Raw genomic sequence first — 27273 nt, 5'->3', positions numbered from 1 at the left:
GTTCTGGTGAAAGGTTGGGAATGTTGGATTATGTAGAAATTGTTAGGTATTTTTAAAACTGCTTTTAATGTAAATCTTTCATTATTTGATGGAAACACAAATGAATACGTATACCGTTAAGGTTTGAGGAGTTTCCTCAATTCCTCATGAATCCGATATCGGATTACTTATAAGAAATCGAGCTTGACAAAATTTTCATTTTATATTGCCTGCGTAAAACAAAGCATACTAAATTGAGGCGCTTCAAGACTAAATGACTTAATGTCTATTGCTTTTGTAAAGTCTTACGAAATACAGGTACGGTTGTCAGGTTCATGACTCACAAAAATTAAAAAGTAAGTGACGGCGGCTTGACCAACGAGTGATACGGGACTTGTCTGATCCGAAAACCAATCACGTCCGAGCGTCGCGCAGTTTACCCGAATCCGTCTGATTGAAGACGAAAGAACGTTTGAACCACACACGGTAGCATTTTTCTCTACTCTCGTTTCATTTGTACGCGAGTTTAATACTGCAACCTCAAATAAAAAAGAATACCTAACAACAGGATGAAAGAAAATAAGCCTTTTCTTCTTTAACATTCACATTTGGGTTTTTCAAACACTTTGTATTCTGTATTTCTTTCCATTTGATCTTCCTGACGTTGTTTTAATTGCGGAAATCCTTTATATAAGCGGATTTTTCGTTAATATTTCTTTTGTTTTTTCCTTGAATGTAGGGTAGAATAATTAAAATTACGGAATATCAACTTACTCGTACGCTTAGGTAACCGTAAATACAAGTAGGCGTATTTCAGGTAGAGCTATGTAAAGCTAACATCTTATATCGATGCTTATCTCCCGGTAGCTGGCATTTTATCCCGTTCTGTATAGAAAAATAAAATTAACAAATATTGCAGAAGGTACCACTAATGTTTATCTTAATCGTCTTATCAAGGAAGTTCGTCTTAATTTTTTTTTATACTACGTCGGTGGCAAACAAGTATACGGCCCGCCTGATGTAAAGCGGTCACCGTAACCTATGGACGCCTGCAACTCAAACAGTGTCACATACGCGTAATACGCTTAATTAGCTTTTCCCCTCACTAGCTCGGAAACACGTGTTTTGTCCTTTAATACCAGCGAGTAAAAACGCATTTTATCCACTAGTGGGTAAAGTAATTTAACCTTGAATAAAGTCAAATTTTCTGCTTTAAAATTGATAAAAGTGGGTTAATCTAATAATAAAGATGTTTTACCACCTGTGGCACTAGTTGTAAGCAGTGATAAACGTGTTTTTGCGTTGTACTTTCCTCGCTATAGTGAGGGGAAAAGTTTTGTGTTACACACGAGTGCAAATGTATTTTACTTCTCGTGTGTTGAAAAACTCGCAAGCTCAGGATTCTATTCTCGAACCACTCGCTTCGCTCGTGGTTCAACTATAGAATCCTTTCACTTGATCGTTTTTCAATTCCACACTCAACGTTAAAATAAAACTTTGCACTCTTGTATAACAAATAACTATTTCCTGTCCACATGGCGCATATAAACTTAACACTATATCAGTCGGTAATTACGGCGCCTAATAATTTAGACTGTATCCTCATTTTCTTCTTAATGGAATGCTGCACGCGAACCAAATGTGAAAATAAGTTTTAATTACCGGAACATTCGCTCACTATTTCGGTGGTACCTGTCTCAATAACGCATCGTGTATTTATTTTTATCGCTTTAGGCGTAGGTAGTTGGCTCTTCGAAAAGGATGCGAATCTTGTGGGTAAACGGTCAGGGGGCGTTTGCTGATGGTCTTTAAAGGATAACCTGTGAGGATAACTCAAGCTAAACCGGGCTGAGTTCATGCTGGAACAGGCAGAGCAGAGCAGATAGAGAGAGAGAGAGAGAGAGAGAGAGAGAGAGAGAGAGAGAGAGAAAGAGACAGGCAGGTGTAATGATTTCCATGCAAAACGTAGCGCACTCTTCTCGATCTAAGGTGAGTTACCTTGTGAAACATGATGGTTTTTTTATATCAAATTTTTACGTATACCTACCAATTCGGAGTTGTTGAGTTTCATTCGCTGCGTCGCACAGGTTTCTCTTTTTAAATAAATAACTTTGAACGGTTTCAATTAAACAATATAATTAAATTTCCTACCACTCAGTTCAATTTATTATTTATAAAGATTTTGTCAGAACAGTCTATTGGATTATGTAGAAATGTGTAGGTAATTTTTAAAACTGGTTTTAATATAAATCTTTGATTATTTGATGGAAACACAAATTTAATGAATATAAGTATACCGTTAAGGTTTGAGGAGTTTCCTCAATTCCTCATGAATCCGATATCCGATTACATATCAGAAATCGAGCTTGACAGAATTTGACTTGGAAACTCAATATGTAAGCATAACAAAGAGAACAAATCTCCTAACGAATAAATGTCACTATTCTGAGCTTAAATGCATGCTGTTATTATAAAAATACTATAAGTGTGCTATTCAGATTTGAGGACTTCCGTTCTGATCATCATCTGAAATGCCATTGCACCAAATGTCACTGTTCTGAAAGTAAACGCAAGCTTATAAAAATACCAAAGTCACTGTAAGTGTGCCGTTCAGATTTAAGGAGTTCCGTTCAAAGTGTTCAAACCATCATCAGCAGTTCCACTGCACCAAATGTCACTGTTCAATATGTAGGTAAATGCATGCTGTTCTTATAAAAAACACAAAAATCACTATATGTATGCCTTTCAGATTTGAGGAGTTCCCTCGATTTCTCCAGGACCCCATCATCAGAACTGGGTTCTGATAAAAATGGGACCAATCTGTATGCTGATACATTCGGTCGAAATTTTTTTTTTAAATCGGTCCAGTAACGACGGAGATATCGTGAAACAAACATATAAAAAAAATACAGACGAATTGAGAACCACCTGCCTTGAGATTTGGGTGCGGCGGTTGAAAAAGGAATGACATTTGACATTTAAGTAAAACATTAATTGTCAAATCATGATACCAATCGATTAGCGAGTTCTTAATACCGGTATTAGGGCCGGCCCTTGCTCAATGAATACCTACCATGTTTAATAGACTACATTCAATGGTAAATAAATTCATGGATAAAGTGAACAGCGCCCCCAAACAGTAACCGTTTGGTTAACTTACTAAAACCAAAAATACGTACATTTTATGTGTCGTTTATCTTATCTAGTAGGTAACGTATTCTATAGGTAACGTCATAAAATTCTTGATTCTCTGGTGCCGGCAACGTACCTACAATTCATTATTTGGTGTTTCGGGTGTCCATAGGCGATATTAACAACTTACCATCGGGTGATCCCTCTACACGTTTGGCTCTTGTCTCATAAAAAATATACAAGGTGCTCGCGAGGAACCCATATAACATTAACGGCATATTCTTGGTCACATTTTAAGACTAAAATGTCATATAAACTTTTCTAGATTTCGTCTAGTTTCAGAGTTATTTCCAATTAAAAAAAAACATTTCCGTATTGTTACTCAGTAATGCGTAATTGTGGAGCATAGTCTCACAATAGTCATCAAACTTCCAAAAAAATTGGTTTTTAGAAAAATAAATTAAGGAACTCATTTTAATTGCCAACTTTATGGATAAAAAATACTTTTTATGTGAAAATACGTCCAAAACAGTAAAAAAAAAAATTTCTTTTTCGCGTAAAATTTTAAAATTCATATAACATTTTTTCTTTCTTTTGGCCTTAGAAACGCGTGGTTCAAATTATACGGGTTCCTCGCGAGCACCTTGTATATCTCTTTACCAGATCTAAGTACCTAATAGTATATTTAAATTATTTAATTCAAGAATAAATAATAAATATGTACTTACTTTCGCTGAATAACTCAAAGTTACATCAATATGCGATTAGTCTGAATGAAATTAACTAGTCATAGAGTTGTATTCGACGCTTTATCAAAATCCAGTTGTAGTAGCTCATTGTGTTGGTCTAATAAATTAATGCAAACTTTTTAATGCTTTCAAAGTCTGCTAACTAAGGCTAACGCAATTTTACATTAAGTTTGCTTCATTTATTTATTAGATACTTACAAAGTTTGGTACGAGTCGATACATTATCTACATTTTAGACGACTCTCCTAGATTAACAATTCCTCATTTATATAAAGTTACTAAGCTTTTGCCCGCGGTTCCGCTCGCGTTAAATTCGCGAAAATTGCGGAATGCTCGATTCAAACGCCCACCTCCATTTTAGGTAAGTGGGGAGTAAGAAAGAGACAAAAAGTAGCCACTATCCATCCCTTCAACTATCTCCACTTAAAAAATCACGTCAATTCGTCGCTCCGTTTTGCCGTGAAAGACAGACAAACAAACAGTCACACACACTTTCCCATTTATATTATCAGTATGGATGTAAATTAATTGCTAAAAGGAGCACTGAAACTGAATTCCATATGCTCTGCTTGCCCCCTTTGGAAATACAGGCGTGAGTTTATGTATTATTTAAAAATTTCAATCTTAAAGATTCATAGTTGAAAATTATTGTATCAGGAAATTACTAATATTACTATGACTTGAGTCACTGTAATATTCAACATGAGCTAACGTCTGTATAAATACCTAACTGTTTATGTATCTCGCTCGTGCCATAGAGGAATAAGTAAAAAAAAGAGTTTTAACTCCATACATTAGTAAATGCGAGTTATTTGTAGTGATATCTAACGTCAATCTCGCGTCAAATAGCGTAAATTATCAGGGTGGCTAGCCGAATGGCACAATCACTCACGAAACGCTCACGAAACGAAGCGCTAGTAGATATCTATCTCTATCGCGCTTGCGTATTGGCGCGACAGAGCCAGCGGCGTATCGCTTTCGTTTGGCGTCGGAGAAATGCCATTCGGCTACGGGGTCAGGGTACGTAGCCGAATGGCACAAACGCTCACGAAACGAAACGCTCGTAGATATCTATCTCTATCGCTTTGCGTATTGGCGCGACAGAGCCAGACTAGCCGCGGAGTTTCGTTTTCTGAAATGCCATTCGGCTACGGCACCAGTTACTTGTCAATAGATGTCGCGACGAACCAAAAGTCTAATGCTCAACAATTTTTAGCTAACATTACAATAGTATTAATATAATAATATTCTGTTTTCAATTCCTTCTGATTGTAATATAAGTTGTAAACTGTTTTAATATAAAATGTTTGGCAGACGAGACACTGTGGACACCTAGTCTCGAGTAGTGGTACTGATAATTTACGCGTGATTGACGCGTGTTTGATGCTAGATGTCACTACAAATAACTCGTATTTACTGATGTATTGAGTTACAACTCTTCTTACTTATTCCTCTATGCTCGTGCTGACATGGGTTATGAGTGATGACACTGATGACATACATACTTATTCTTATTAGGCCAACTTGCATCAACATCTTAACTCAGGGTTAGTGGGCTGTCATCTGTCAAATTCCATATAAAATGGAGGGTTAACCTCAGGTTAACCTCAGGTTAACCATCGAAAATGGAGGGTTAACCTGAGGTGAACCCTCCATTTTCGTTGTTGCAAGTGGCCCTTAGTGCAAGTGAAATGTATAAAAACTGTCAGTGACTCGTGCCAAGGATACAGGTGGCATTAAAAGGAAAAGTTTGGACACTAGAAAAACAGCAGAAACTAAATTGATATTCAATCTCCGTTTTTCGTTTTAAGCAAGTTGCTGGTTAGCCGGTTTGGCATTCGTGCGTGTCCAATATAATTTTGTAACGGACCACACAGTCCTCGGTTCAAATCATAAGATATATCTATAATAATTATGCTTAGAAACAAATGCATACAGAGATAAAAACTTAAAAATTGCAAATAAATAAAACGAAAACAACTTACATACGAAATGGAATTCCAACAAATTAAAAATAGAAATTCTCGGAATTAAAACCGGCACAATAGGCGTTTTAGGCACATTAGGCGAAATCGGCACAATAGGCGTTTTAGGCACAATAAGGCAAGTCCGGCACATTAGGCGTTTTAGGCACATCTGGCGAAATCAGACATTCTTAGCCATAAAACAACACAGCGCATGCGTTAAAATCGGGACAATAAAACTCAGAGCGCAGCGTCAGAGAGGGCATTCGGCGAGGGAACGTTGAGGTGTTGACATCAGGAGTTTAAGATACAAGATTGAGAGGTTGGAGACTGGCGAGAAGGTATCTTGGTAAAGTAGACTTGAAGACTACCAGTAAGTGTCCAAATTGTTTATTTTGAATGTGTTTATATTTGTAATTTTAGATTAGTGCTATTTTCTGAAGGTGATAATTTTAAATAGTGGTACTTATTCATTTCATATGAACAAGATATTCATGAATGTTATATTTATGTGGTAATTATTTTAAGTCGTTCAAATTTCAATTTATTTATTACATACAATTAACACTAACGGTTAATTTGGAATATTATTAATTAAAATTCGGATCTGAGTATCTCTAATATGACTACTATTTAGATACATAAAATATTACACATATTTACTTTATGTACATACACATTCTATTAGCTAGAATCTCTTTGGGTGATTAGAAGGATTTTCATACTATTGTCTCATCTTTAAGTAAGATAATTTTGCTATATCAATGAAAGTAGGATTAATAACTTTATTTATTGTTCATAACATGTAAACTTTATTAGAGTTAAAGGATAACTTGTGGGAATTAATACTAATACTAAATACTAGGGAGGCATAGGACATCTATGGATGTTAGGATCCTGTCGCTATCAAGGAGAATCATTGATATAAAAATAAGATTGTTCACAAAAGTTGAATCATTGACACTGGCCTCGAGATTGGCAGACTTTGGAATCATCATTCCATTTTCATAATATGGTTAACGATAACGTTGTCTGGGAGACCAAACAATTCTAGCATTGACTAGTGAAACACGATGTCAAGCAATGGACCACTATACTCGGAACGTGGGAAATTGCACGCATATAGAATTTATATTTTGTGATCTTGGACAACCTTCGATGGCTATGGCCGAACCAAAATATATATATGGGATGGCGTGTGAGTCTGGGGTTTTGTCGTTCGAAAGGCTAGATCAATGAAGTATTTGTCTTAGTATCAAAAGAAGGTCAATGAATAGGCCCAATAAAGGGTATCAAAATAGATATTCTGTTTCCTTGATAGACCAGGGGTAGGCAGAGCAGTTTCTATCCTGACGTTAGAGGACTTGGTTGCAGAAACATCCCAAAACATATAAAATTATACCGGGATTAAAGGATCCTTGATTAAATATTTGATATCTACTATTATGGTAGTACATTTTTAAGTAGAGCAAAGACACTTTACATCAGTTTACTTTTGTTCTAAGGATCCCATTTGTTCAATGTTTGATAAAGCATAAATTGAACCAGCAACCTAGTTTGTACATATGCTCGAGCGAGGTCCTTATAATAGGCTATATTATATTATACACCTATTATTCCTACGTATAAGGGACTCGTGGGTCGGAAACAATTAACCCCATTTTAAATAATGTCTTGTATTTATTTTTAATATATTTCCTGTATTTATATTCCTTACACAATTTTACCATTCTCACACACTTTTATCTCAACGCACTAAATTCTTTCACAAATGACGTTCTCTCAGCTTATTATACCTCAAGTGAATATATTACTGCCTTAGTTTTATCAACTTAAATTTACCCCTAATAGCAAGTTCCTAAAGGTAAAAGAATCTGGATTGCTACGCACAACTACGGGTCCTACCACTTACTAGACGATCACAGTATTTGTTTTAATGGCCAATTTTTAATAGTGTATTGTTTTAATTAGGGCTAACAATTTGGACATAAGTTAGGTAATTTAGGGTGTAATTAATTAAGGGGTAGCGGGGTGTTACAAAGTGGAGACCGTGACCGCAGGATGTAATTGACCCTAAATATGTCCAATTGTTAGCATATTCAAGTGACATTTTGTCACAAAGTGTTGCTGTGAATGAGATATCCTTGTTAGGAACTTGCTATCCTCCTTACTGAAACTATATTTTAATTTTGTATTATTCGGCTATTCTTATTAACCACTGCGTAATAGTCTAAGGGGCAATCAAGCTATCGGTTGTTTCTGAGATACGTTTCTTTTTGAAGTATGTTTTGTAAGTTTAAGGACACTAACCTGGATTTTTAAACAAAAGTTATAATCCGATATTGAAACAGAAACATTGCACTTTGCACAACACATTTCACTCACTTTAGACATAGCTGTGTAATTTTGAAACCATTGTGGGCTTATCACTTATCTAATTGGATTTTTATTTCACTTTAATTCACTATTCAAAGAACTAGTGACAGTTTGCACGTCTAGCATAAACTAAACTTGTGAACGTTACCCGTTACGAACTTAGGACGCGGCTTTATACGATAATTGGAATCGCGTGTGCGCGTGGTATTGTATGTAAACAATAACATAATTATCGATCAACAACGTGCGTACAGACTGATAAGAGATAACACGTGCAGAAAACTGTCATCGACTGGGGACACCGGGGATAGAAGAAAGTATTTGAGGCTATTGTAAAGATGTCAAGCCGGCTGTCAATGAAACAATTCAATTGGAGTGGCAAGTTTAGAAAGGTTATTCGTTTTCTAGCTAATATTTATTCTGTTGCGATAATGAAGAGATTATAGCAAAAATAAAACCTCAATGGTATCGGTTATATTTATCTACTGGGAAAGTTTTGTACTAAAACAAATTAGTCGTTGCTGAAAGTAATTACGCACAGATCGACTGTCTTGTGGTGATTTTGTGTCGAGGGTTCTTTAAAACGATATCATGGAAGATTATAGATGCTTGGATACATCAAAATAATTTAATATTAAAACGTTGTACATGTTTTATGTTAAGGGAAACTTTTACTGTTTAGTGAATCAGGATTTTCCGTTCTGTTGGTTATAATATATCTGCCAGTCTCACTAAATTGGGTGGAAATGAGCAAGGAAATGCTGCTGGTATTTTGGGTGCTTTGCTCTGTGGGCCTCTGTAGGAATTGATTTCTAACTAGATTTGGCATGTAGTATGTATGTATGTCATGTGCGGGTTGCTGGTGTTGGCATGTTCTTTTAAGAAACAATAAGCTAAATTAATGATAGAGAAACTTGATTAAGTATATTTTGTCAAAATCGATTCTTCATGTGTCAAGTGTCGCATATCATGGTAGATGTCACTTTGACAGCAAGACAATATCATGTTCACTCTTACCTCACTATCTTCTCGCCCCTTTTCTGTGTTATCAACTGATTAGTAATAAGCTGTTATCAGCTAGAGAAAAACTAGGAAATGAAATGATGATTGATCTAGACAAGCGTTAAGCTGTGAAATATTTATTTTAGCTGTGATTATACTGACAATAATCTTATGTTGTCAACAGGGCGACTCATTGATTTGATTTTGATTTATTTTTAAATAAAATTAACAATAGAATAAGTAATGGTATTCATAATCATAGGGAAACGAGTAGCAATTAGCACGTTTCATACTTACTAACAACTAAGGATTAGTTGTCTTCCACTGAAGTGTGAACAAATTATAATTACTTGAAAGAGACAAACATTCAAGTAGCTTATTGACAAGAATGTCAAGAACATACAATCTAGAATTTAAGCATAGTTCTTAAGTACTCAAGTAAGGAGTTGGGCACACCATTCATTAACCTCGGGCAAGCATATAGCTAGGAATATTTTTATTGACAGTCTGAGTCATTATATAAGATAGTATTCAGAGCTGTGTTAACATGAAATGATTCCCATCAGTGAACAGATTGCAGTAGCTATTGCATTTAATAATTAGGGATATGGTGAATCACACACTAGCAAAATTATGAAGGAAGGTGGTAAATGAAACACCCACAAAATGCTTTATTAGTAATATTGAAAAGGTGCACAAAAACAAAAAAAAACGCAGAGCATATATGTTCATTTCGTTTCCATTAGATGGAAAAACGCCACTCCATGCAGGAAAAATAGAATAGAGAAGTAACTTTTAGTTAGGATTATTCAGGAAACCATGGGAAAAGATATTATGTTCCTTCTTGATGACTTTTAAAAAGTATCTTGATGTGAGACACGTTGAGTGATGATCATATTTGGTGTAGTCAGTGTAGGCGTTGGAAGTGTTTGTATGTGGAGAGAATTTTGACTCTTTCATTGAAACCTGGAACAAAAATGAAGGGTAAATACATTTCAGTTAAAACATTTAGAATGCAATTCCACTATTGGATGTGCATTCCTTTTTTATACATACAGGTCAACAAGTCATATAATGAATTGCATTGTTTGTCAAGACATCTTCATGAAGTTGGCTTTCAATGATATTGTAATATTGTATTGTCATCCCACTTATTGGTTTTATAAAATTTCAGCTCTTTAGGTAGCATGTAGCTAGTAAATATATCAACTATGGAGTAGTCTACAATATAACCTGAGGTTACAATAGGAAAGCATAATTGCCAAGAGCAAGCTTTTTAAAATATTTATCAATAGATTGTGATTAGAGTAAATCTAGTATACTATAAAATAGAGCAAGTGAGTTGATCATAGGTTTCCTATATTTATGACTTTGTCAGATTATCCGTCAGTCTGTGTTTTGATTCTTTAAACCAGTTATCAGTGGATGGAGCAGGTTAGCATAGATTAAGTACTTATGAATGTAGATAGATAAGCTAGACTTAAGATTTTAGACTTAGTAGTAGTGTTTGTGCCAAATATAGTGCACAGTATAATAGTTTGAATGAACAAATGGAGTCAGTCTGTAATAGACTTGCTATTATTAGAATCAGGAATGAGGGCAAACAATATTATTTACCCTAGAGTAAACCAAAGAGTAATAAATAAATAAATAAAACATTTTACCATTGTGGATGTAGATCAGACATACAGGAACTGAGCCAGGTCAGCCTGGGAGTCATTTTGTTGCAATTGAATGTGTTTCGAGCACACACATGTTGCTCAGTCAAAGGGGCATGCAGGGGCATGGAGTTCCAATTTGTGCACAGCCGGTGAAGGGGCAGGACATTGTTCCTAGTATAATGGCAGCACTGCTCAGCATGCTCTGGAAAAGTTAAGAAAATAATTATTAATTAAGTAGGAAATAAGCCTAGTTATAAGCATAAGTTATAAGAATAAGATTGGCAGAGATTTTATAACTAAATAAGTATTTGATCATTTTATTAATTAGGGTCTACTTTAATTACGGGATGAATTTCAAATTTTATTATACTAAACTATTATCGAAATAAAGTTTAGCCAAATAGAATAAAAGAGAAATAATTGACTTAACAACAACATAAAAGTCAAATAAATAAATAAAAATTGAAGGGGCATTTTTGTACAGGCCTACTTGATTACAAACTAAGCATGATTCTTATTATTGACATTCGGTAATGCTTACATTCTTCATTTATACAATTTTTGCTTAAGACCAACATTGCTTGGTCAAACTTTAAAATTCATTCAACCTCCTTGCATCATTCCGGTGTTTGCCACGGCTCATGGAAGCATGGAGTCTGCTTGACAGCTAATTCCAGGATTTGGCGTAGGCACTAATTTTCAATAGGTCTTATTGAAATTAGTCTGGTTTCCTCACGATGATTTCCTTCACTCAAAAGCAACTGGCAAATATCAGATGACATTTCTCAAGGACAATGGGTCGCGGTTCGAACCCGTACCTTATAATTCAAGGCATACAAATAATTTTATTAACACTAGGTGAGATTAGTTAACAGATTACAGAATCATTAGACATTAAAAGTGTAACTTACATATTACATAGCAGTACAGGTGATGCAAGCCGTGATCGTCGGTGCCTTGTCTACTCATGGAAGCGGTCCGTCGAAAAATGAGCTGCGAGTGGCAGGTTTGAGCTGGTGGAGCGAGGTCACGAGGGTTGCTGAAGATAGGAAGGCGTGGCGTGAGCTTGTGAAGGCCCTTTGTACCTCCGTGTCTTAGGACTACAACACCCACACATAACTGGTAAGGTAGTATAGTAGCACTGGGGCTTAACTCCAAGGGGCATCTAGCACCCAATACCTGAAACATGTAAATAGGCGGACATAAGAAATAGGAAGTTGTAGGCTTACTAAAATTCTCCATCTCTAAGACCAGAATTAGAATGTTAGTATAGTGCGCTATAGGAATTAGACAATCTCTCTATTGGAAAACATTTTATTATTTTAGCAAGTCAAGGTTGAAACTAAACTATAAACTGCTTTGTGATGGACAAGTTAAATTTCGAATAGTTAAATACGTTATTACTTACGGCGAAAACTTGGCTCAATTCCATTGAGGTATCATCAAATCATCACGAAAGAAAACTACGTAGTTTCACTGGCGTCACAGGCTAAAAGCAAACAATCATTTATTTATTACATTCGTTATACACATTTTGTGTTGTATTTATCACATTACTAACAACAAATATCATTACTTAGTTAATGTATTACTCACTTTTTTATGATTTATAACAAATACAAGCCAGCAGGTCGATAAATTACGTAATTTTCAGTTCCAAATGATGCGTGTAAACGGCATCCATTTTTCTTTTATTTCTGTGTGACTGACAGTAATGACGTGGCAATGACGTCAGCATAGCAAATGTTGCCATAGAAAAATCAAAAGGGCTCTATAAATCATAAGACATTTGACGGACCGGATGCGACTAAAATTTATCCAGTATGAATGGGGCTCTGCAGACTATGTGGAACGAATTGTAGAATAAAAAAATAGAGACAGTGATTTGACGTTTACATTCAATCTTAATGTTTTTTTTTTATATAAATATGAAATAAATAAATAAATATTGGGGGCATCTTACACAGTTCAACTTAGCCCCAAACCTATCAAATTTTGTGCTGTGGGTGCTAAGCGACGATATGCCTATTTGAATGGATAAAAACATGCTGTATACATGGAAAACATCCATGACTCATATAAATAATATATTTTGTGGAATTTCATTAAGAAAAAAAATATTATTATAGTAAAACTTTGTTTAGACTGCTAGTATACTATGACAAATTAAAAGGTCAGTTGAAGAACACCAAATTTCAAACTTTCTATGTTTTGCTAAGTAACGGATCGTAGAACCATATTAGTTATAAAATGAGATAAATAGGTAATGCGTAGTAGTACAGGATTTACTAGCTTTTGCCGCGGTTTCGCTCGCATACTGTTCGAAACGTAATTCTTGTTCAATCGTTTACAAAACAAAGTAAGATTTCAGTTGGATCTGTAGATTTCGATGTACGGTACGGTAGCCATACTACCATCGTTGTGTAACAATGCGACAATCGTTGCAATCATTTATTTAGAAAAATAGTCCGTACAATATTATGTGCAACCAAGTCTCATATTTCGTCATGTTTGGAAACTTTCACACATGTGACTTTCCATCTTTTTTTTATATACTACGTCGGTGGCAAACAAGCATATGGCCCGCCTGATGTAAAGCGGTTACCGTAACCTATGGACGCCTGCAACTCAAACAGTGTCACATGCGCGTTCGATAGGTTTATTAAACTAATGATAGTTCAGTATGTTGGTATGTGTGTATGTTTGTAACGATAATTCTAGAAGATAGTTATGTCATAGAGTTAGAAGATGTTATCAGAGCAGCTAGGCGTAACAAGTTACTTGTATTATTTTTCCTACTTACAAAAGGAGAATTCATACCGGTATTTCGTAAAATCTTCCATAATTCAACTTTGTGTCTTGAAATATAGGTTGAAAAGATATAATTAATACTTAACGGTAATTGGCATCACATACAATATTTTGGAGTTTTGCGTACAATTTTGCGTGCCGTTTGTATAGGGTTAATGCGAAAGTTAAATGTAAGACGTGATAAAGTAAAGAATAACATAGTACCTATACTTATGATATAAGTATGTATATTATTTTAAATTTCTGATCAATTTGAAAAAAAATCGAAATAACAACAGGGAAAAGAGAGAGCTTATTATTTATGATATTATACATTATTTTTACTGTCATTATCTAAGTGGACTTGCAGGTATGACAGAAACAGTAAAATTGAGTGTATGAGGAAGGATGAAATCTGAACGAATATATTAAATGAGAGTGGCATAATAGAAAGAAGAGAGGTTTTAGCTAGATGAATGAATGAAGTAGGTAGTATTGTCTGAGAATGGGAAGGGTTTCCTCGTGTTTGCAAGTCTGAGAATAGTGACGGCAGTTATTGGAATTTCGAAATGGGGAAAGGGTTACACAAACTTGATACCAAAAGAGTTAGGTGTTAGGATAAATAATTTATACCTTTTACAGGTACATTCTTTTGGTAACAACATACTCTACATGCCGCTAACAAACGAACTAAACACACACCCTGTGTCTTTATGGGATAAATCAGATAATTTTGTTTGACATATATAAAAAAAAAAAATGTGACTTAACATGGAATCATAATTATAAAATTGTTGATTTGATTAAAACATTGATTGTCTGATTACTCTTATAATTATACATAGGACATTATGCCGAGAAAGGAGGAAAATTATTGATTAGTATTGAGTTGTGGACTGGTTCCTTGAACTATGGGGAGAACAGTTGTCAGTGGCTACCTGAGAATAGAAAGGCTTTTTCTTTCTAGTGAAGAGATCTTTGTAAGTTCATAATATCTGGACAATGGAGATAGCGGGTTACCTGTCGGACAATGTGACTAACTACCCATATGAGGATGCAAGGATTTTACCATTAGGGTACATTTGATTCACAACCAAATGCTTTTACTGGAATGAAAATTCTGGCTGGTGACAATTTGACTCATGTGTCTGGGTAACTATTAAGTTCATAATTCGTGCTGGATCAGTGAGGTTCTTTTGAGTATTGGTCACTTTTATTCACCACAACTATGAAAATGGGAAATTGAAAATTTCAATAACTGAATTATTTTATTGGTTATTTTCGTTTAACACAAAATGTTATTTTGAATCAAACGAAAATAAAAGGGGCAGATGTAACGGACCACACAGTCCTCGGTTCAAATCATAAGATATATCTATAATAATTATGCTTAGAAACAAATGCATACAGAGATAAAAACTTAAAAATTGCAAATAAATAAAACGAAAACAACTTACATACGAAATGGAATTCCAACAAATTAAAAATAGAAATTCTCGGAATTAAAACCGGCACAATAGGCGTTTTAGGCACATTAGGCGAAATCGGCACAATAGGCGTTTTAGGCACAATAAGGCAAGTCCGGCACATTAGGCGTTTTAGGCACATCTGGCGAAATCAGACATTCTTAGCCATAAAACAACACAGCGCATGCGTTAAAATCGGGACAATAAAACTCAGAGCGCAGCGTCAGAGAGGGCATTCGGCGAGGGAACGTTGAGGTGTTGACATCAGGAGTTTAAGATACAAGATTGAGAGGTTGGAGACTGGCGAGAAGGTATCTTGGTAAAGTAGACTTGAAGACTACCAGTAAGTGTCCAAATTGTTTATTTTGAATGTGTTTATATTTGTAATTTTAGATTAGTGCTATTTTCTGAAGGTGATAATTTTAAATAGTGGTACTTATTCATTTCATATGAACAAGATATTCATGAATGTTATATTTATGTGGTAATTATTTTAAGTCGTTCAAATTTCAATTTATTTATTACATACAATTAACACTAACGGTTAATTTGGAATATTATTAATTAAAATTCGGATCTGAGTATCTCTAATATGACTACTATTTAGATACATAAAATATTACACATATTTACTTTATGTACATACACATTCTATTAGCTAGAATCTCTTTGGGTGATTAGAAGGATTTTCATACTATTGTCTCATCTTTAAGTAAGATAATTTTGCTATATCAATGAAAGTAGGATTAATAACTTTATTTATTGTTCATAACATGTAAACTTTATTAGAGTTAAAGGATAACTTGTGGGAATTAATACTAATACTAAATACTAGGGAGGCATAGGACATCTATGGATGTTAGGATCCTGTCGCTATCAAGGAGAATCATTGATATAAAAATAAGATTGTTCACAAAAGTTGAATCATTGACACTGGCCTCGAGATTGGCAGACTTTGGAATCATCATTCCATTTTCATAATATGGTTAACGATAACGTTGTCTGGGAGACCAAACAATTCTAGCATTGACTAGTGAAACACGATGTCAAGCAATGGACCACTATACTCGGAACGTGGGAAATTGCACGCATATAGAATTTATATTTTGTGATCTTGGACAACCTTCGATGGCTATGGCCGAACCAAAATATATATATGGGATGGCGTGTGAGTCTGGGGTTTTGTCGTTCGAAAGGCTAGATCAATGAAGTATTTGTCTTAGTATCAAAAGAAGGTCAATGAATAGGCCCAATAAAGGGTATCAAAATAGATATTCTGTTTCCTTGATAGACCAGGGGTAGGCAGAGCAGTTTCTATCCTGACGTTAGAGGACTTGGTTGCAGAAACATCCCAAAACATATAAAATTATACCGGGATTAAAGGATCCTTGATTAAATATTTGATATCTACTATTATGGTAGTACATTTTTAAGTAGAGCAAAGACACTTTACATCAGTTTACTTTTGTTCTAAGGATCCCATTTGTTCAATGTTTGATAAAGCATAAATTGAACCAGCAACCTAGTTTGTACATATGCTCGAGCGAGGTCCTTATAATAGGCTATATTATATTATACACCTATTATTCCTACGTATAAGGGACTCGTGGGTCGGAAACAATTAACCCCATTTTAAATAATGTCTTGTATTTATTTTTAATATATTTCCTGTATTTATATTCCTTACACAATTTTACCATTCTCACACACTTTTATCTCAACGCACTAAATTCTTTCACAAATGACGTTCTCTCAGCTTATTATACCTCAAGTGAATATATTACTGCCTTAGTTTTATCAACTTAAATTTACCCCTAATAGCAAGTTCCTAAAGGTAAAAAGAATCTGGATTGCTACGCACAACTACGGGGTCCTACCACTTACTAGACGATCACAGTATTTGTTTTAATGGCCAATTTTTAATAGTGTATTGTTTTAATTAGGGCTAACAATTTGGACATAAGTTAGGTAATTTAGGGTGTAATTAATTAAGGGGTAGCGGGGTGTTACAATTTCATTAAGTGTTGGGGGGTTAATGGCGTCGCAAAATTGTTACGATTTAGTCAAATAACCGAGGTTTGTCGTTAATTTCCACACGCCTCGGTGCCATATAAAATTGAAATCGTGATGTTAACGAGTTACAAAATATCATATCGCTTTCTATAATCTTATTAGCGCAGGGGGTTTATAAAAGTCGGAATATAAATATCAATTTATATTAGGAATAAGATTGGGAAGCAAGTTGCCTGTAAGCCATTTACTGTAAGTTCGGACTACGAGTATATTTGTTTGTGGATGTTATTCCGGTCATTACGTAATCACTATTCTCTAAAAAAAAAACAGTTAAAACATGTTTCTTAACATTATGGGTTATTGTTGTCTTATGAATAAATAATAAAAAGTTTTATTGATAATTCTAAGTACTTATATTTTTTAATAATTGTACAAAAAGTAAATATACTTATCAAAATTTTAATTGCTTAATGTAATGTATTAATTTACGACTCAAAATTTCAGAAGTTTTTATAGCTTAGAGATGTAACTGGCTAACTGGGAGCGATAACAATAAGCTAGGCAAATATTTTACATGAAAAAATATCTCCAACTATGCACATAGCCACTATTTAATGGAAAAAAATAATTGATAGTGCTCACTTTGGTCGCCGCCAGTAATCCAGCTGCCCGATCCCTGATTTTTCAGAAAAAGAAACAATAAGTATTAACTTTCTAAACAAAGAGCCAAGTTTCGCCTTGATCAACAAGCGCGTTGATTTTCATTAAGCCCCCAATTACTTAGCTTCTTGAGTTTCTAAGTAAACACGGCATTGTCTAGTAAGCGTTTCAGATCACGAACGGCCTAATCCCATGACTGATTCAAAGTGAATGCTCGCGTTTGTGCTCCGCTGAATGCATCCGGACCCTCGGATCGTGACGACCCTTCGTTTCTCTCACCTGTCCTGAAATAAGCTTAATTTTGTATATATTTTCTCCATTAGTGATGCATTGTAAGATTTAGGGGCATGTTGGCAGAGGATGAAAAGTTACTTACTGTAGCTACCTAGTGCGTACTACTACTATTCAGATACTACGTTTTGGTGAAGTCAATATTATACGGCTAAGTATGGCATATTTGGCTCTTTAAATACACAATGATCTGTATTTATTAAGAGTTCATATGTCCATAAATTTACCACTGAACACGAGTAGCAAGTGTAGCAATGGGAAACATGCGTGACAATGAGTAAAAAAATCTTAAAACACTTACCGGTATTTAATTGAGATTACCTACCTACGTATAAACTAAGTTATAACCATATTGGTGTTAATTATTTTTCATCCGACATGTACATTTTCAAATGGTGGCTTTCCCATAATATGAAATAAATACCTACATAATTAGGTAGGTAGATACCTATTCTTTTTATTGCTTCATGTAGTCTTCAACTGAAAGTCATAATATTGTTGAAAATTAACAAATTATGAGTAGCTATTTAGGTAATAGGTTACTTTAATTAAATTTGATCTGTAGTCTGTACTAAATTTCTTGGGAACCCAAAGTAATAAACAAAATTAATAAGTAGTCACAAGGGCTTTAAAAATCTTTATCATTTTCATTTTAACGTCATAAAAAAGTAGATAGGTATGTATTATTTTTTATTTATATGATGTAGATACTTGCGCTGTAAAAACATCCTATAACCCCACACGTGTCGTGTATACATTAAGTACCTACACATACATAGTAAAGTATATATGTTTGTGTCCCGGAAAATTCAATAGGGAAGATGGTTTTGATTTATCGCTGACTTGGGGACCAGTGTTTCAGAAGTTGAAGCTAAGGGATCTATCTTTAGATCGGAGCGCGGACATTGTAAGTGTTGTTGGCGGACGGGTTGACAATAATTAATACGAAGAGTAAAGTTTGTGCTGTCAGATAATAATATTTATACATATAGTTTTACTGATAGTAGTTATATGCCATTGCTGACCACAAATTACGTGAATGTTTTAGTACTATTACGTGAATTAATTTCGTGTTACAAATCACAGGCATACATATTTGACTACAGCAAATATTTTACATAAATGCCACTTGTTCATATGATCTTCCTGCAGATCCGTCAAATGTAGCTCTACAAGTCTACAGTATTTGGTTGGTTCCGTTTCGAACTAGTTACCTCTATTACTAAATAAATAGTAACACAATTACATAAAGTCCGCTTGCGAAAGGTACGTTAAGCTGGGAATACACCAGGGGACAACACCACCCGTGATATGGTGAAACATCAAGAGAAGGCGAGTTTCCGATTGAGATAGCTGGTCGCATCACATGATTTTACTCGAGATTCGTAACTTTATATTTGACACTGGCGAAATCGCACAACTTATTAATCTTATATACAACTGGCGATACGTGTCGTGCGCTGTTGCTAAACATGTCAAGCGAAGTCCGCGGCAATATCGTTCGGCAACATTTGTTTTCTCTAGTAGGTACTTACTTATGGTCCCTGAATCAAATCTATGTATACCTACATAGACCAAGAATAAGAAATAGTACTTTACGATACAAGTGCGTAAAAAAGGAAGTTCGAAACGAGTGGCGATAAATTAAAACACGACCGAAGGGAGTGTTTTAAATCAACACGAGTTACGAATTTCCTTTTTCGCACGTGTATCGTACGACGTTTTTCAGTACAGATGAGCCTCCGAAGTTTCGACCTGGCATATAATGAACCACTTCTCGCACTAGTGCGTAAAAAAGCACCATCTGTACTGAAAATATATTTTCACCATACCAACTGGTAGAGGCTTATTTTGTTCTTCGAAACCAGATAAACAGATAGCAAAATTGTATTTTATCCACAAGTGCAAAGTAATTTGATACAAATTTTAACTTGATTTCTTCAGCGGGCTGGTAAAATTCATCTATAAATTATGATTTTGAATCATAAATATTGAACAAATTGATGGATTAGTTTATGTTCGTGTAGGTGTGGTCAACAGTTTTGTGTTTCACTCGGAGGCAATTTTGTTTAACCTTCATGAAATTTTAGTCTTAAAATGTGATCAGCACGGGTAGCATGGTCGCGCGATAGACGATAAAATATCAGGCCGTCCCTATCGCACTATTAGTAAGTGCGATAAGGACGGCCAGATGTTTTATCATTTATCGCGCGACCATAATTGCCTGCCAGGAATACGCTTTTAAAATTATTCGGTTTAGTCATATTACGCTGTCTACTCATGCGCATAAGGCGGGTAAGTCTGTATTTAGAAATCTCTTTATGTCACATCATAAGACAAAATCAAATGAAAATGGAAACTTAATTTTAAGGGTTGCGGCACACGCGATATTTTTACGCAATATCGATGCTGCCACGATGTGGTCTCGTGACTAGAAATATCGCGTGTACACCGACCCTAAATGTCTTTTATAACTTGATATGTTTGATTAGACCTTAGGACCGTTATTTGTTACTTTGAGTTTACTCGATACATACCTAATTATTGTGGTTATTTCTTTGAAAAATAATTTTAGGGAGCATTATTATCAGTAGCACTAAATTATCAAAATATTGTACATTTCCAAATTTCGTATTTTATGAACTACAGAGTAACATACAGTAGGCACAGGCAGGTCTGTTATTAAAGTAAGTAAGTTGTAGTTAATTCCATACTAAACTAATATTAAGATAATGGTAATGAAGTAAACACTCAGGTAGTGTCTGTATTTCTGAATGATGATAATATAGTATTGTACGATTTCACAATAAAATTTGCATTGTCATGTGACAAAACATTTCACTATTCCTAGATCCACCTACAGAATAATATTTTAGTTTAATTTCTGAAACAAAGTGCTTCTTATTTTATCTTATTCGTTGTATAAGTTTTGACGGATTTCATCACGGCGCTACTAGAATTTGTAACACGTCAGCGTCAGGTCTTGTTGTACAAAAGTTCGTTATTTACTTAGTGTGTTTCATACATATGTAATGTTGAGTTTGATATATGAAGTTATGGTAGGAAAGATAGGTAAATTGAGCTGATGGCTGTAAGTTGTATTGGAAGCTTACAAAACATCTAGTTTTAATTAACTAAGTATTTAATAGCTATACCTAGGACATTCTTACGCAGATTTTTAAGTATGTAGATAGCTGTTTTCGTTATTCGTATTTCTAAAAAGTACAGTGAGTAGCAGCACTGCAGCAGTTCCGCAAAAAATCGAACAGTACCATTGAATAATTCTGGAGTGCACAATTCATTTCTGTTTAATCCTCATGCAGTAATTTATATCAAGATTCCAGCACCTATCGAACCGTTTAAAATATACGCTCATGATTATATTTTTGGGAATTTACCTGGTTTCGATATCAAATATATCGGGTAAATTAGCACGAAGAGTTTAAAACATTTCCGCAAATCCTGTATTTAAATTGCGCACCAGCTTCGTCATGGGATATAGATAAATTAATACGTTCCTACACTTTTTTCTGATACAGCGCAGTTTCCCATTAGCTACCGTTGGTTGCCCGGTGAAACAAATGAAACGTCTGTGAAAATATTACAGTAACAATATATTCGGTATATACAAATGAAGTTATAACGCTGGCAGCAGGAGCAGAGGCAGCGCGAGATTGGCTGCGCACGCGCCGCTGCGCTTCAGTGCCTCGAGCTCGCTGACGTCCGGCGTCTCGTCTTCTCCCACCTCGTTGTACTGCGTCTCCTCGAACTTGCCCGACAGCGCTGTCAACAGATTTATCATTGAATAGGTATATCATGTATACATCAGTTGAATGCATCCGGAGAGATGGGCCGAATAGCGACAAAATGGGCACAGATTACCGGAGGCCGAGGCAAGCCAAAAAATGTAATGGAGAAAAAGTCTGGACTCATTTTGTGGCGATTTACAGTATAGTAATATTATAGAAGTAGGTTGCTATTCAGGCTTAGTTTAGTTGATAGTTATAGTTGACTGGCCATTTATTTATTTAAACTTTATTGCACAATTGGAAAAAAAAAAGTACAAATGGCGGACTTAATGCTTTGAGGCATTCTCTACCAGTCAACCATAGGGCCAAACAGAAATTCGCGAATGTGGGTGCAGTGAGAAAAATAAATTTAGAAAGCATGACAACTATTGACAAGTATAGCAATATTATTTACATACAATCAATATAATACATAAATAATACATTCATATCATTACACGTATACCATTGCCATGGGCCATTGTTTCGTCTGTACATAATAAATGGTAGAAAAAAAAGGTTCTGAAATCAAAATTGTAATACTTAATGGTTCTGTATGTTAACAAGAGGATAAAGAATTAGGTATGTCAATATATCATGTAGAAGTCGATTTAAATAGGACATAATCCGTCAGTGGACACAGCTTAAAGCTCCTGTTCACGACTACGCGAATACAAAATACATAACGCGGCGAAAGTGTTTTCAGTCTATGATAGCGGTGTAAGAACGAAATCCTAAGGGAAAAATCATAATTGTAATTGAGCTGGCGACGAGCGAAGGGTGTAATATAAAAGATCAACACGCTGGCGTTTACCTATGTAAACATTATTTTATTTCTAATATTTTAGATTATATTATGAACTTTAACTCCTTTTATTTTTAACCCCAGACGCAAAACGACGGGGTGATAATTTTGACTTGTCTGTCTGTCTTGTCTGTGTGCGTGTCTGTCTGTGGCATCGTAGCTTTCGAACGGATGAACCGATTTAGATTTGGTTTTATTTGTTTGAAAGCTGAGTTAGTCTGGAGTGTTCTGTTCTTAGCCATGTTTAATGAAAATCGGTCCGTTATGTAGGGTTTTTTTTTTCAAAATTTACAAATGTGTGGTTAGGTTATTGTCTTACTTAGTTTTGATTTTAAAGGTTGATTTCATAGTTAAAGAGCAGTTCTCTTTGACACACTGAATTAATTATATCAGTGATGATTAAGTATTATAAAAGTACCTAAATAAACAGTTTTACCTCTCCGTACCAAAAAGATACAAAAGGTTTTATAGTGCGTCTGGGTCCGTGTGTCCCTCCGTCTGTTTTTAACAAATCCAATTATCGATGTAGGGAACAAATCAAATTATTATTACATATTTTTTGATTTGTTCTTTTAAAGTAGTAACACTACTTATTATAAACTGAAATAGATACCATACACTAAAGAAAAAGCGATCAAGCCCACTGGTGGCGAAGCCGGGAAACAAATTGCTCACCCTTAGAGTTGGTCAAAGGCGCATAAGCCTTCAGAGATAACATACACTAGAGAAATTTCTACGGTTACCTTGGCAGTCGGGGTGGTGTAGCAGTCGAACACGTGAGCTGGAGACCCGGGTTCGTTTCCCGGCTTCGCCACCAGTGGGCTTGATCGCTTTTTAACCGCCTTCCAAATCTCAAAGGAAGGGGTTATCAAGTCGTCTGTATTTTTTTTTTAATGTTTGTTCCTCGATATCTCCGTCGTTACTAGACCGATTTTGAAAATTTTTTTTTTGATTGAATGTATATGCATACAGATTGGTTCCATTTTTCTCAGAATCCAGTTCTGATGATAGGATCCTGGAGAAATCGAGGGAACTCCTCAAATCTGAAAGGCATACATATGGTGATTTTTGTGTTTTTACTGGAACAGCATGCATTTACGTACGGAACAGTGACATTTGGTGCAGTGGAATTGATGATGGTCTGATGATGGTCAGAACGGTCCAAACTCAGTGGAATTGCTGATGATGGTCAGAACTCAAATCTGAACGGCACACTTATAGTGACTTTGGTATTTTTATAAGAATAGCATGCACTTACGTCCAGAACAGTGACATTTGGTGCAGTGGAACTGCTGATGAAGAGTGAGCCGCCCCTGGTTAGAGTTCCGTTCTGATAATCATTCTCATCTGTAAGTACTTCAGAATCATCCAGATTTCAAAATTGGTTCAGAAATGACGGAGATATCGAATAACAAAAATTAAAAAATATACAGACGAATTGATAACATAATCCAACATTTGAAAGTATTCATCACCAGAACCCCAAAGGAAGGCGGTTTTTTTTTCCTTAAATATTATTCTTTAGTGTATGGTATCTATTTCAGTTTATAAAGATGCCATGGATTATTTCATAATTATTTTATTGTGTTATTATTACTTTGCCCAACAGGGGATGGGCACTAAATGAATAATGCCCGGGCAAAATTCAGCTATTTAAAAAAATCTGCTATACCGTGTAATTTATTACTTTGCTCAACAGAGGATGGGCATTATGTATTTATAATGCCCGGGCAAAATTCAGTTCAGCTATTCGCTATGTTATTATTACTTTTCCCAACAGAGGATGGACATTATGTATAATGCCCAGGCAATTTAATTATTTCAATAGTTTTTACCAAACTGCCTACTCACAATTCGGCATTATTCATAATGCTCGGGCATTACTTATAGTGTTTGATATCACTTGGTCCATAACATATTATATACTTACAGTACAATTTGATTGTCCCGTCGGTGTCTCCGAGCGAGTTCTTTGATATGCAGCTGTAAGTGCCGAACGTAGACCGCACTACTTTCTTGATCTTCAGCCGCATGTCCACTTCGTACCCTCTCTCTACGGCGGTAATCTCGAATCTTTTGTCCGCTGCAAATATTTGTAACAATTTATATTCAAGCCAATTTTGTAAGGAAAGAATGCGTGTATCGGAATTTGTTTGGGAGTTCGATCTTCGGCATCTGTATTTTTATATTTTATCACCGTTTTCTGGTGAGACAGAGCCGAATGGCACAAACGCTCACGAAACGAAACGCTCGTAGATATCTATCACTATCGCTCTTGCGTATGGGCGCGACTGAGTCAGACTACCTTTCGCGGTGTTTCGTTTTCGTTTCGCGTCGCAGAAATGCCATTCGGCTACGGCACCAGTCTTGCCAGAGGATCATTATTTCTTAGAAGGGGTAATATATCATTCTCGCCAGCAGCAGAAATTTTAAAGTACATCGAATATAGGTACAAATAAATAAAATCACATAATTCACAGCTTGCTGCCTTAATGTCATAATCATAAGCTTTCACTTGTACGTGCTTAATAATGTGATTTTCTCATTCACAATTGTATTATATCGACAGTGACTATATGTTATGACTAAAGTTAATAATTCTAATGAAGCTCTGTTCATTAGAATGATTAACTTTTAGTCAGTCCTGTTAAAAAGTTCATTTACAGTTCAAAGGTCTAACATTACTTGATATTAAATATTCTCGTTTATAAAATATTCATAATTTCATTTACCATCAATGATATTAATTTATATGGATCAGACACCACCACTTGCCCATAATCAGGAGTAAACAAGTTAAATTAACTTTTATCACCCCTCACTTGGAATTTATGGTATTTTAATTCAACAAGTATACCTATATTTTCTGGCCATCTAGGCATCTACATATCTCCTATTAAGCACGTACCCGTAATGGAATAGATTTCAACATTACCCTAGAAACGAACTACTGTCTAAGATCAACGTAAAAAAATTGTGCGTGGAAATAGGAACGGGTATTTCAAAATTAGAGTTGGCAACACTAAGGGTTAAAACTCAGTTAAAAGTTTAACGCTGTCAGTGAGCTTTAATCGTTTAACGCTGTCAGTTGGAAGTCGCATTATAAGTTTAAAAAAAAATACTTACATTGTGATATGATTTGGTCATTTATCGTCCAATAGTTTATAGATCTAGGAAAAGCTTCCGAGTGGCAGTCTAGATGCACTGTGTCACCCTCCTTTGCTCCCACCAGCTGGTTCTGTATTGTCATAATAGGGGGGACTGTAACAAAAGATTTAGTTTATTTTTTTGTTACTACATTTCTTAGCATTCATTAGGGTACTAATATATCAAAGAGAACAGTAAGCGTTTGTTTGCCTACACTAGGTACTTGTTAAACTTGGCTTAGACTAATTCTTAGAACAAATTATTTTGTCCTCATAGAAAATAATTTAATTTGTTGTTTTTAGTAGACACATTTTAACTATAAACTGAAATAAATGTCATATACAAAGAAAAAGTGACCAAGGCCTCCAAGTGTTCAAAGCTGGATTCGAACCAGCGTCCTCCGTTATCGCCACGGATGCCTAAACCACTCCATCCGTCGCTATTTCTTTGTATATGACATTTATTTCAGTTTATTGGCTTAGCCTATCTTCAATCCAGCAACAAATATGTACCTACTAAACTTACTTGCTTTACACAAAGCTACGATCCATACCACTTTATTATACTTATTCTATTTTATATTTAAGATTATATCCACTGGACATGTATGGTACGCGTGTTTAGTGGACACTTGTGATACTATCGTTAATAATTCAAACCATGGAAAAAATCGAGTTAAAATCACTTAATTTCCAGTTCAGATTGCCCCGCTGTACTTTACAGCTATAGTTTGGCGACTTCGGCGGTTAGAGAAACCACCCACATGAATGAAAGTTAACCATAAATATTAAAGTAAGTAAGTAAGTAAGTAAACACTTTATTGTACAGGAAAAGAATACAGCACATAATATTTAAAATAAAAAGTTTCAGTACAAAGGGCGAACTTATCCCTTTAAGGGATCTCTTCCAGTTAACCTTTGAGCATTTGAGGGACCTTTGAGCATTAAAGCTTTTTAATGGTGGTTCACTTCACACACTGAGCTTATGCAAAAAAAAAAAGAATATACATAGTTAATTGATTCAGTTTATATGCAATTAGAAACTAAACTGAAAATGAGAGTTTTAAACGATACACGGTTTTCATTAGACTTATATTGACCGGGATATAGAACGTGATTACCATTTTGATTTTTGTCTAAATAGCTCCCGGTAAAAAAGGATCAATAAGGTAATCACGGTCTATATCCCAGTCAGTTCAGTTCAAACATATTTATTTCTCTAAGATTACAAGTCTAATGAACTGAAAATGTCAAAAAATTACATCAAAGAGACCCTTCTCTGGTGTAATCGCTCATATTCTTATAAGTATATCGCCAACATTACAGGAATGCAATCTTAAACTAAGCTAAACTGTACATAATGAATAGACTTTAGTGAAACACCACGTCACAAATTCTTTCATAATGAATACTGTCTTGGGTGTAGGTTAATTCATTGATAAAACACATCA

The 27273-nt window shown here is 35.1% G+C and overlaps 2 protein-coding genes across 3 annotated transcripts in view; both read right to left on the bottom strand.

Moving 5' to 3' along the window:
• Window positions 1-9715: 9715 nt before the first annotated feature.
• Window positions 9716-12593, bottom strand: LOC125242235. 2 transcript variants are annotated; one of them, XM_048150970.1, is made up of 4 exons: window positions 12460-12593; window positions 12272-12352; window positions 11775-12042; window positions 9716-10168 (listed from the first exon to the last, which is right to left on the bottom strand). In XM_048150970.1, the coding sequence occupies exons 2-4, from the start codon at window positions 12293-12295 to the stop codon at window positions 10110-10112; spliced, it is 351 nt and encodes a 116-aa protein (XP_048006927.1). In that variant the 5' UTR covers window positions 12296-12352; window positions 12460-12593; the 3' UTR covers window positions 9716-10109. The 2 variants fall into 2 exon arrangements, with proteins under 2 accessions (XP_048006927.1, XP_048006928.1); XM_048150971.1 differs by lacking the exon at window positions 9716-10168 and adding an exon at window positions 11468-11613.
• A 9091-nt stretch (window positions 12594-21684) lies between these two features.
• LOC125240108 (lachesin-like) overlaps window positions 21685-27273 on the bottom strand; it is a 37823-nt gene continuing 32234 nt past the window's right edge. The window contains exons 6-8 of the mRNA XM_048147957.1: window positions 25803-25937; window positions 24607-24759; window positions 21685-21866 (exon numbers count right to left, since the gene is read on the bottom strand). Coding sequence (XP_048003914.1) covers window positions 21721-21866; window positions 24607-24759; window positions 25803-25937 — 434 coding nt within the window. The 3' untranslated portion in view covers window positions 21685-21720. The remainder of the gene's footprint in view (window positions 21867-24606; window positions 24760-25802; window positions 25938-27273) is intronic.

Source organism: Leguminivora glycinivorella, chromosome 2, assembly GCF_023078275.1.
Source record: "Leguminivora glycinivorella isolate SPB_JAAS2020 chromosome 2, LegGlyc_1.1, whole genome shotgun sequence".
Taxonomy (NCBI): Eukaryota; Metazoa; Arthropoda; class Insecta; order Lepidoptera; family Tortricidae; genus Leguminivora; species Leguminivora glycinivorella.
The sequence above is the reverse complement of the archived record's forward strand: the minus strand, read 5'-3'. Positions and strand labels throughout refer to the sequence as shown.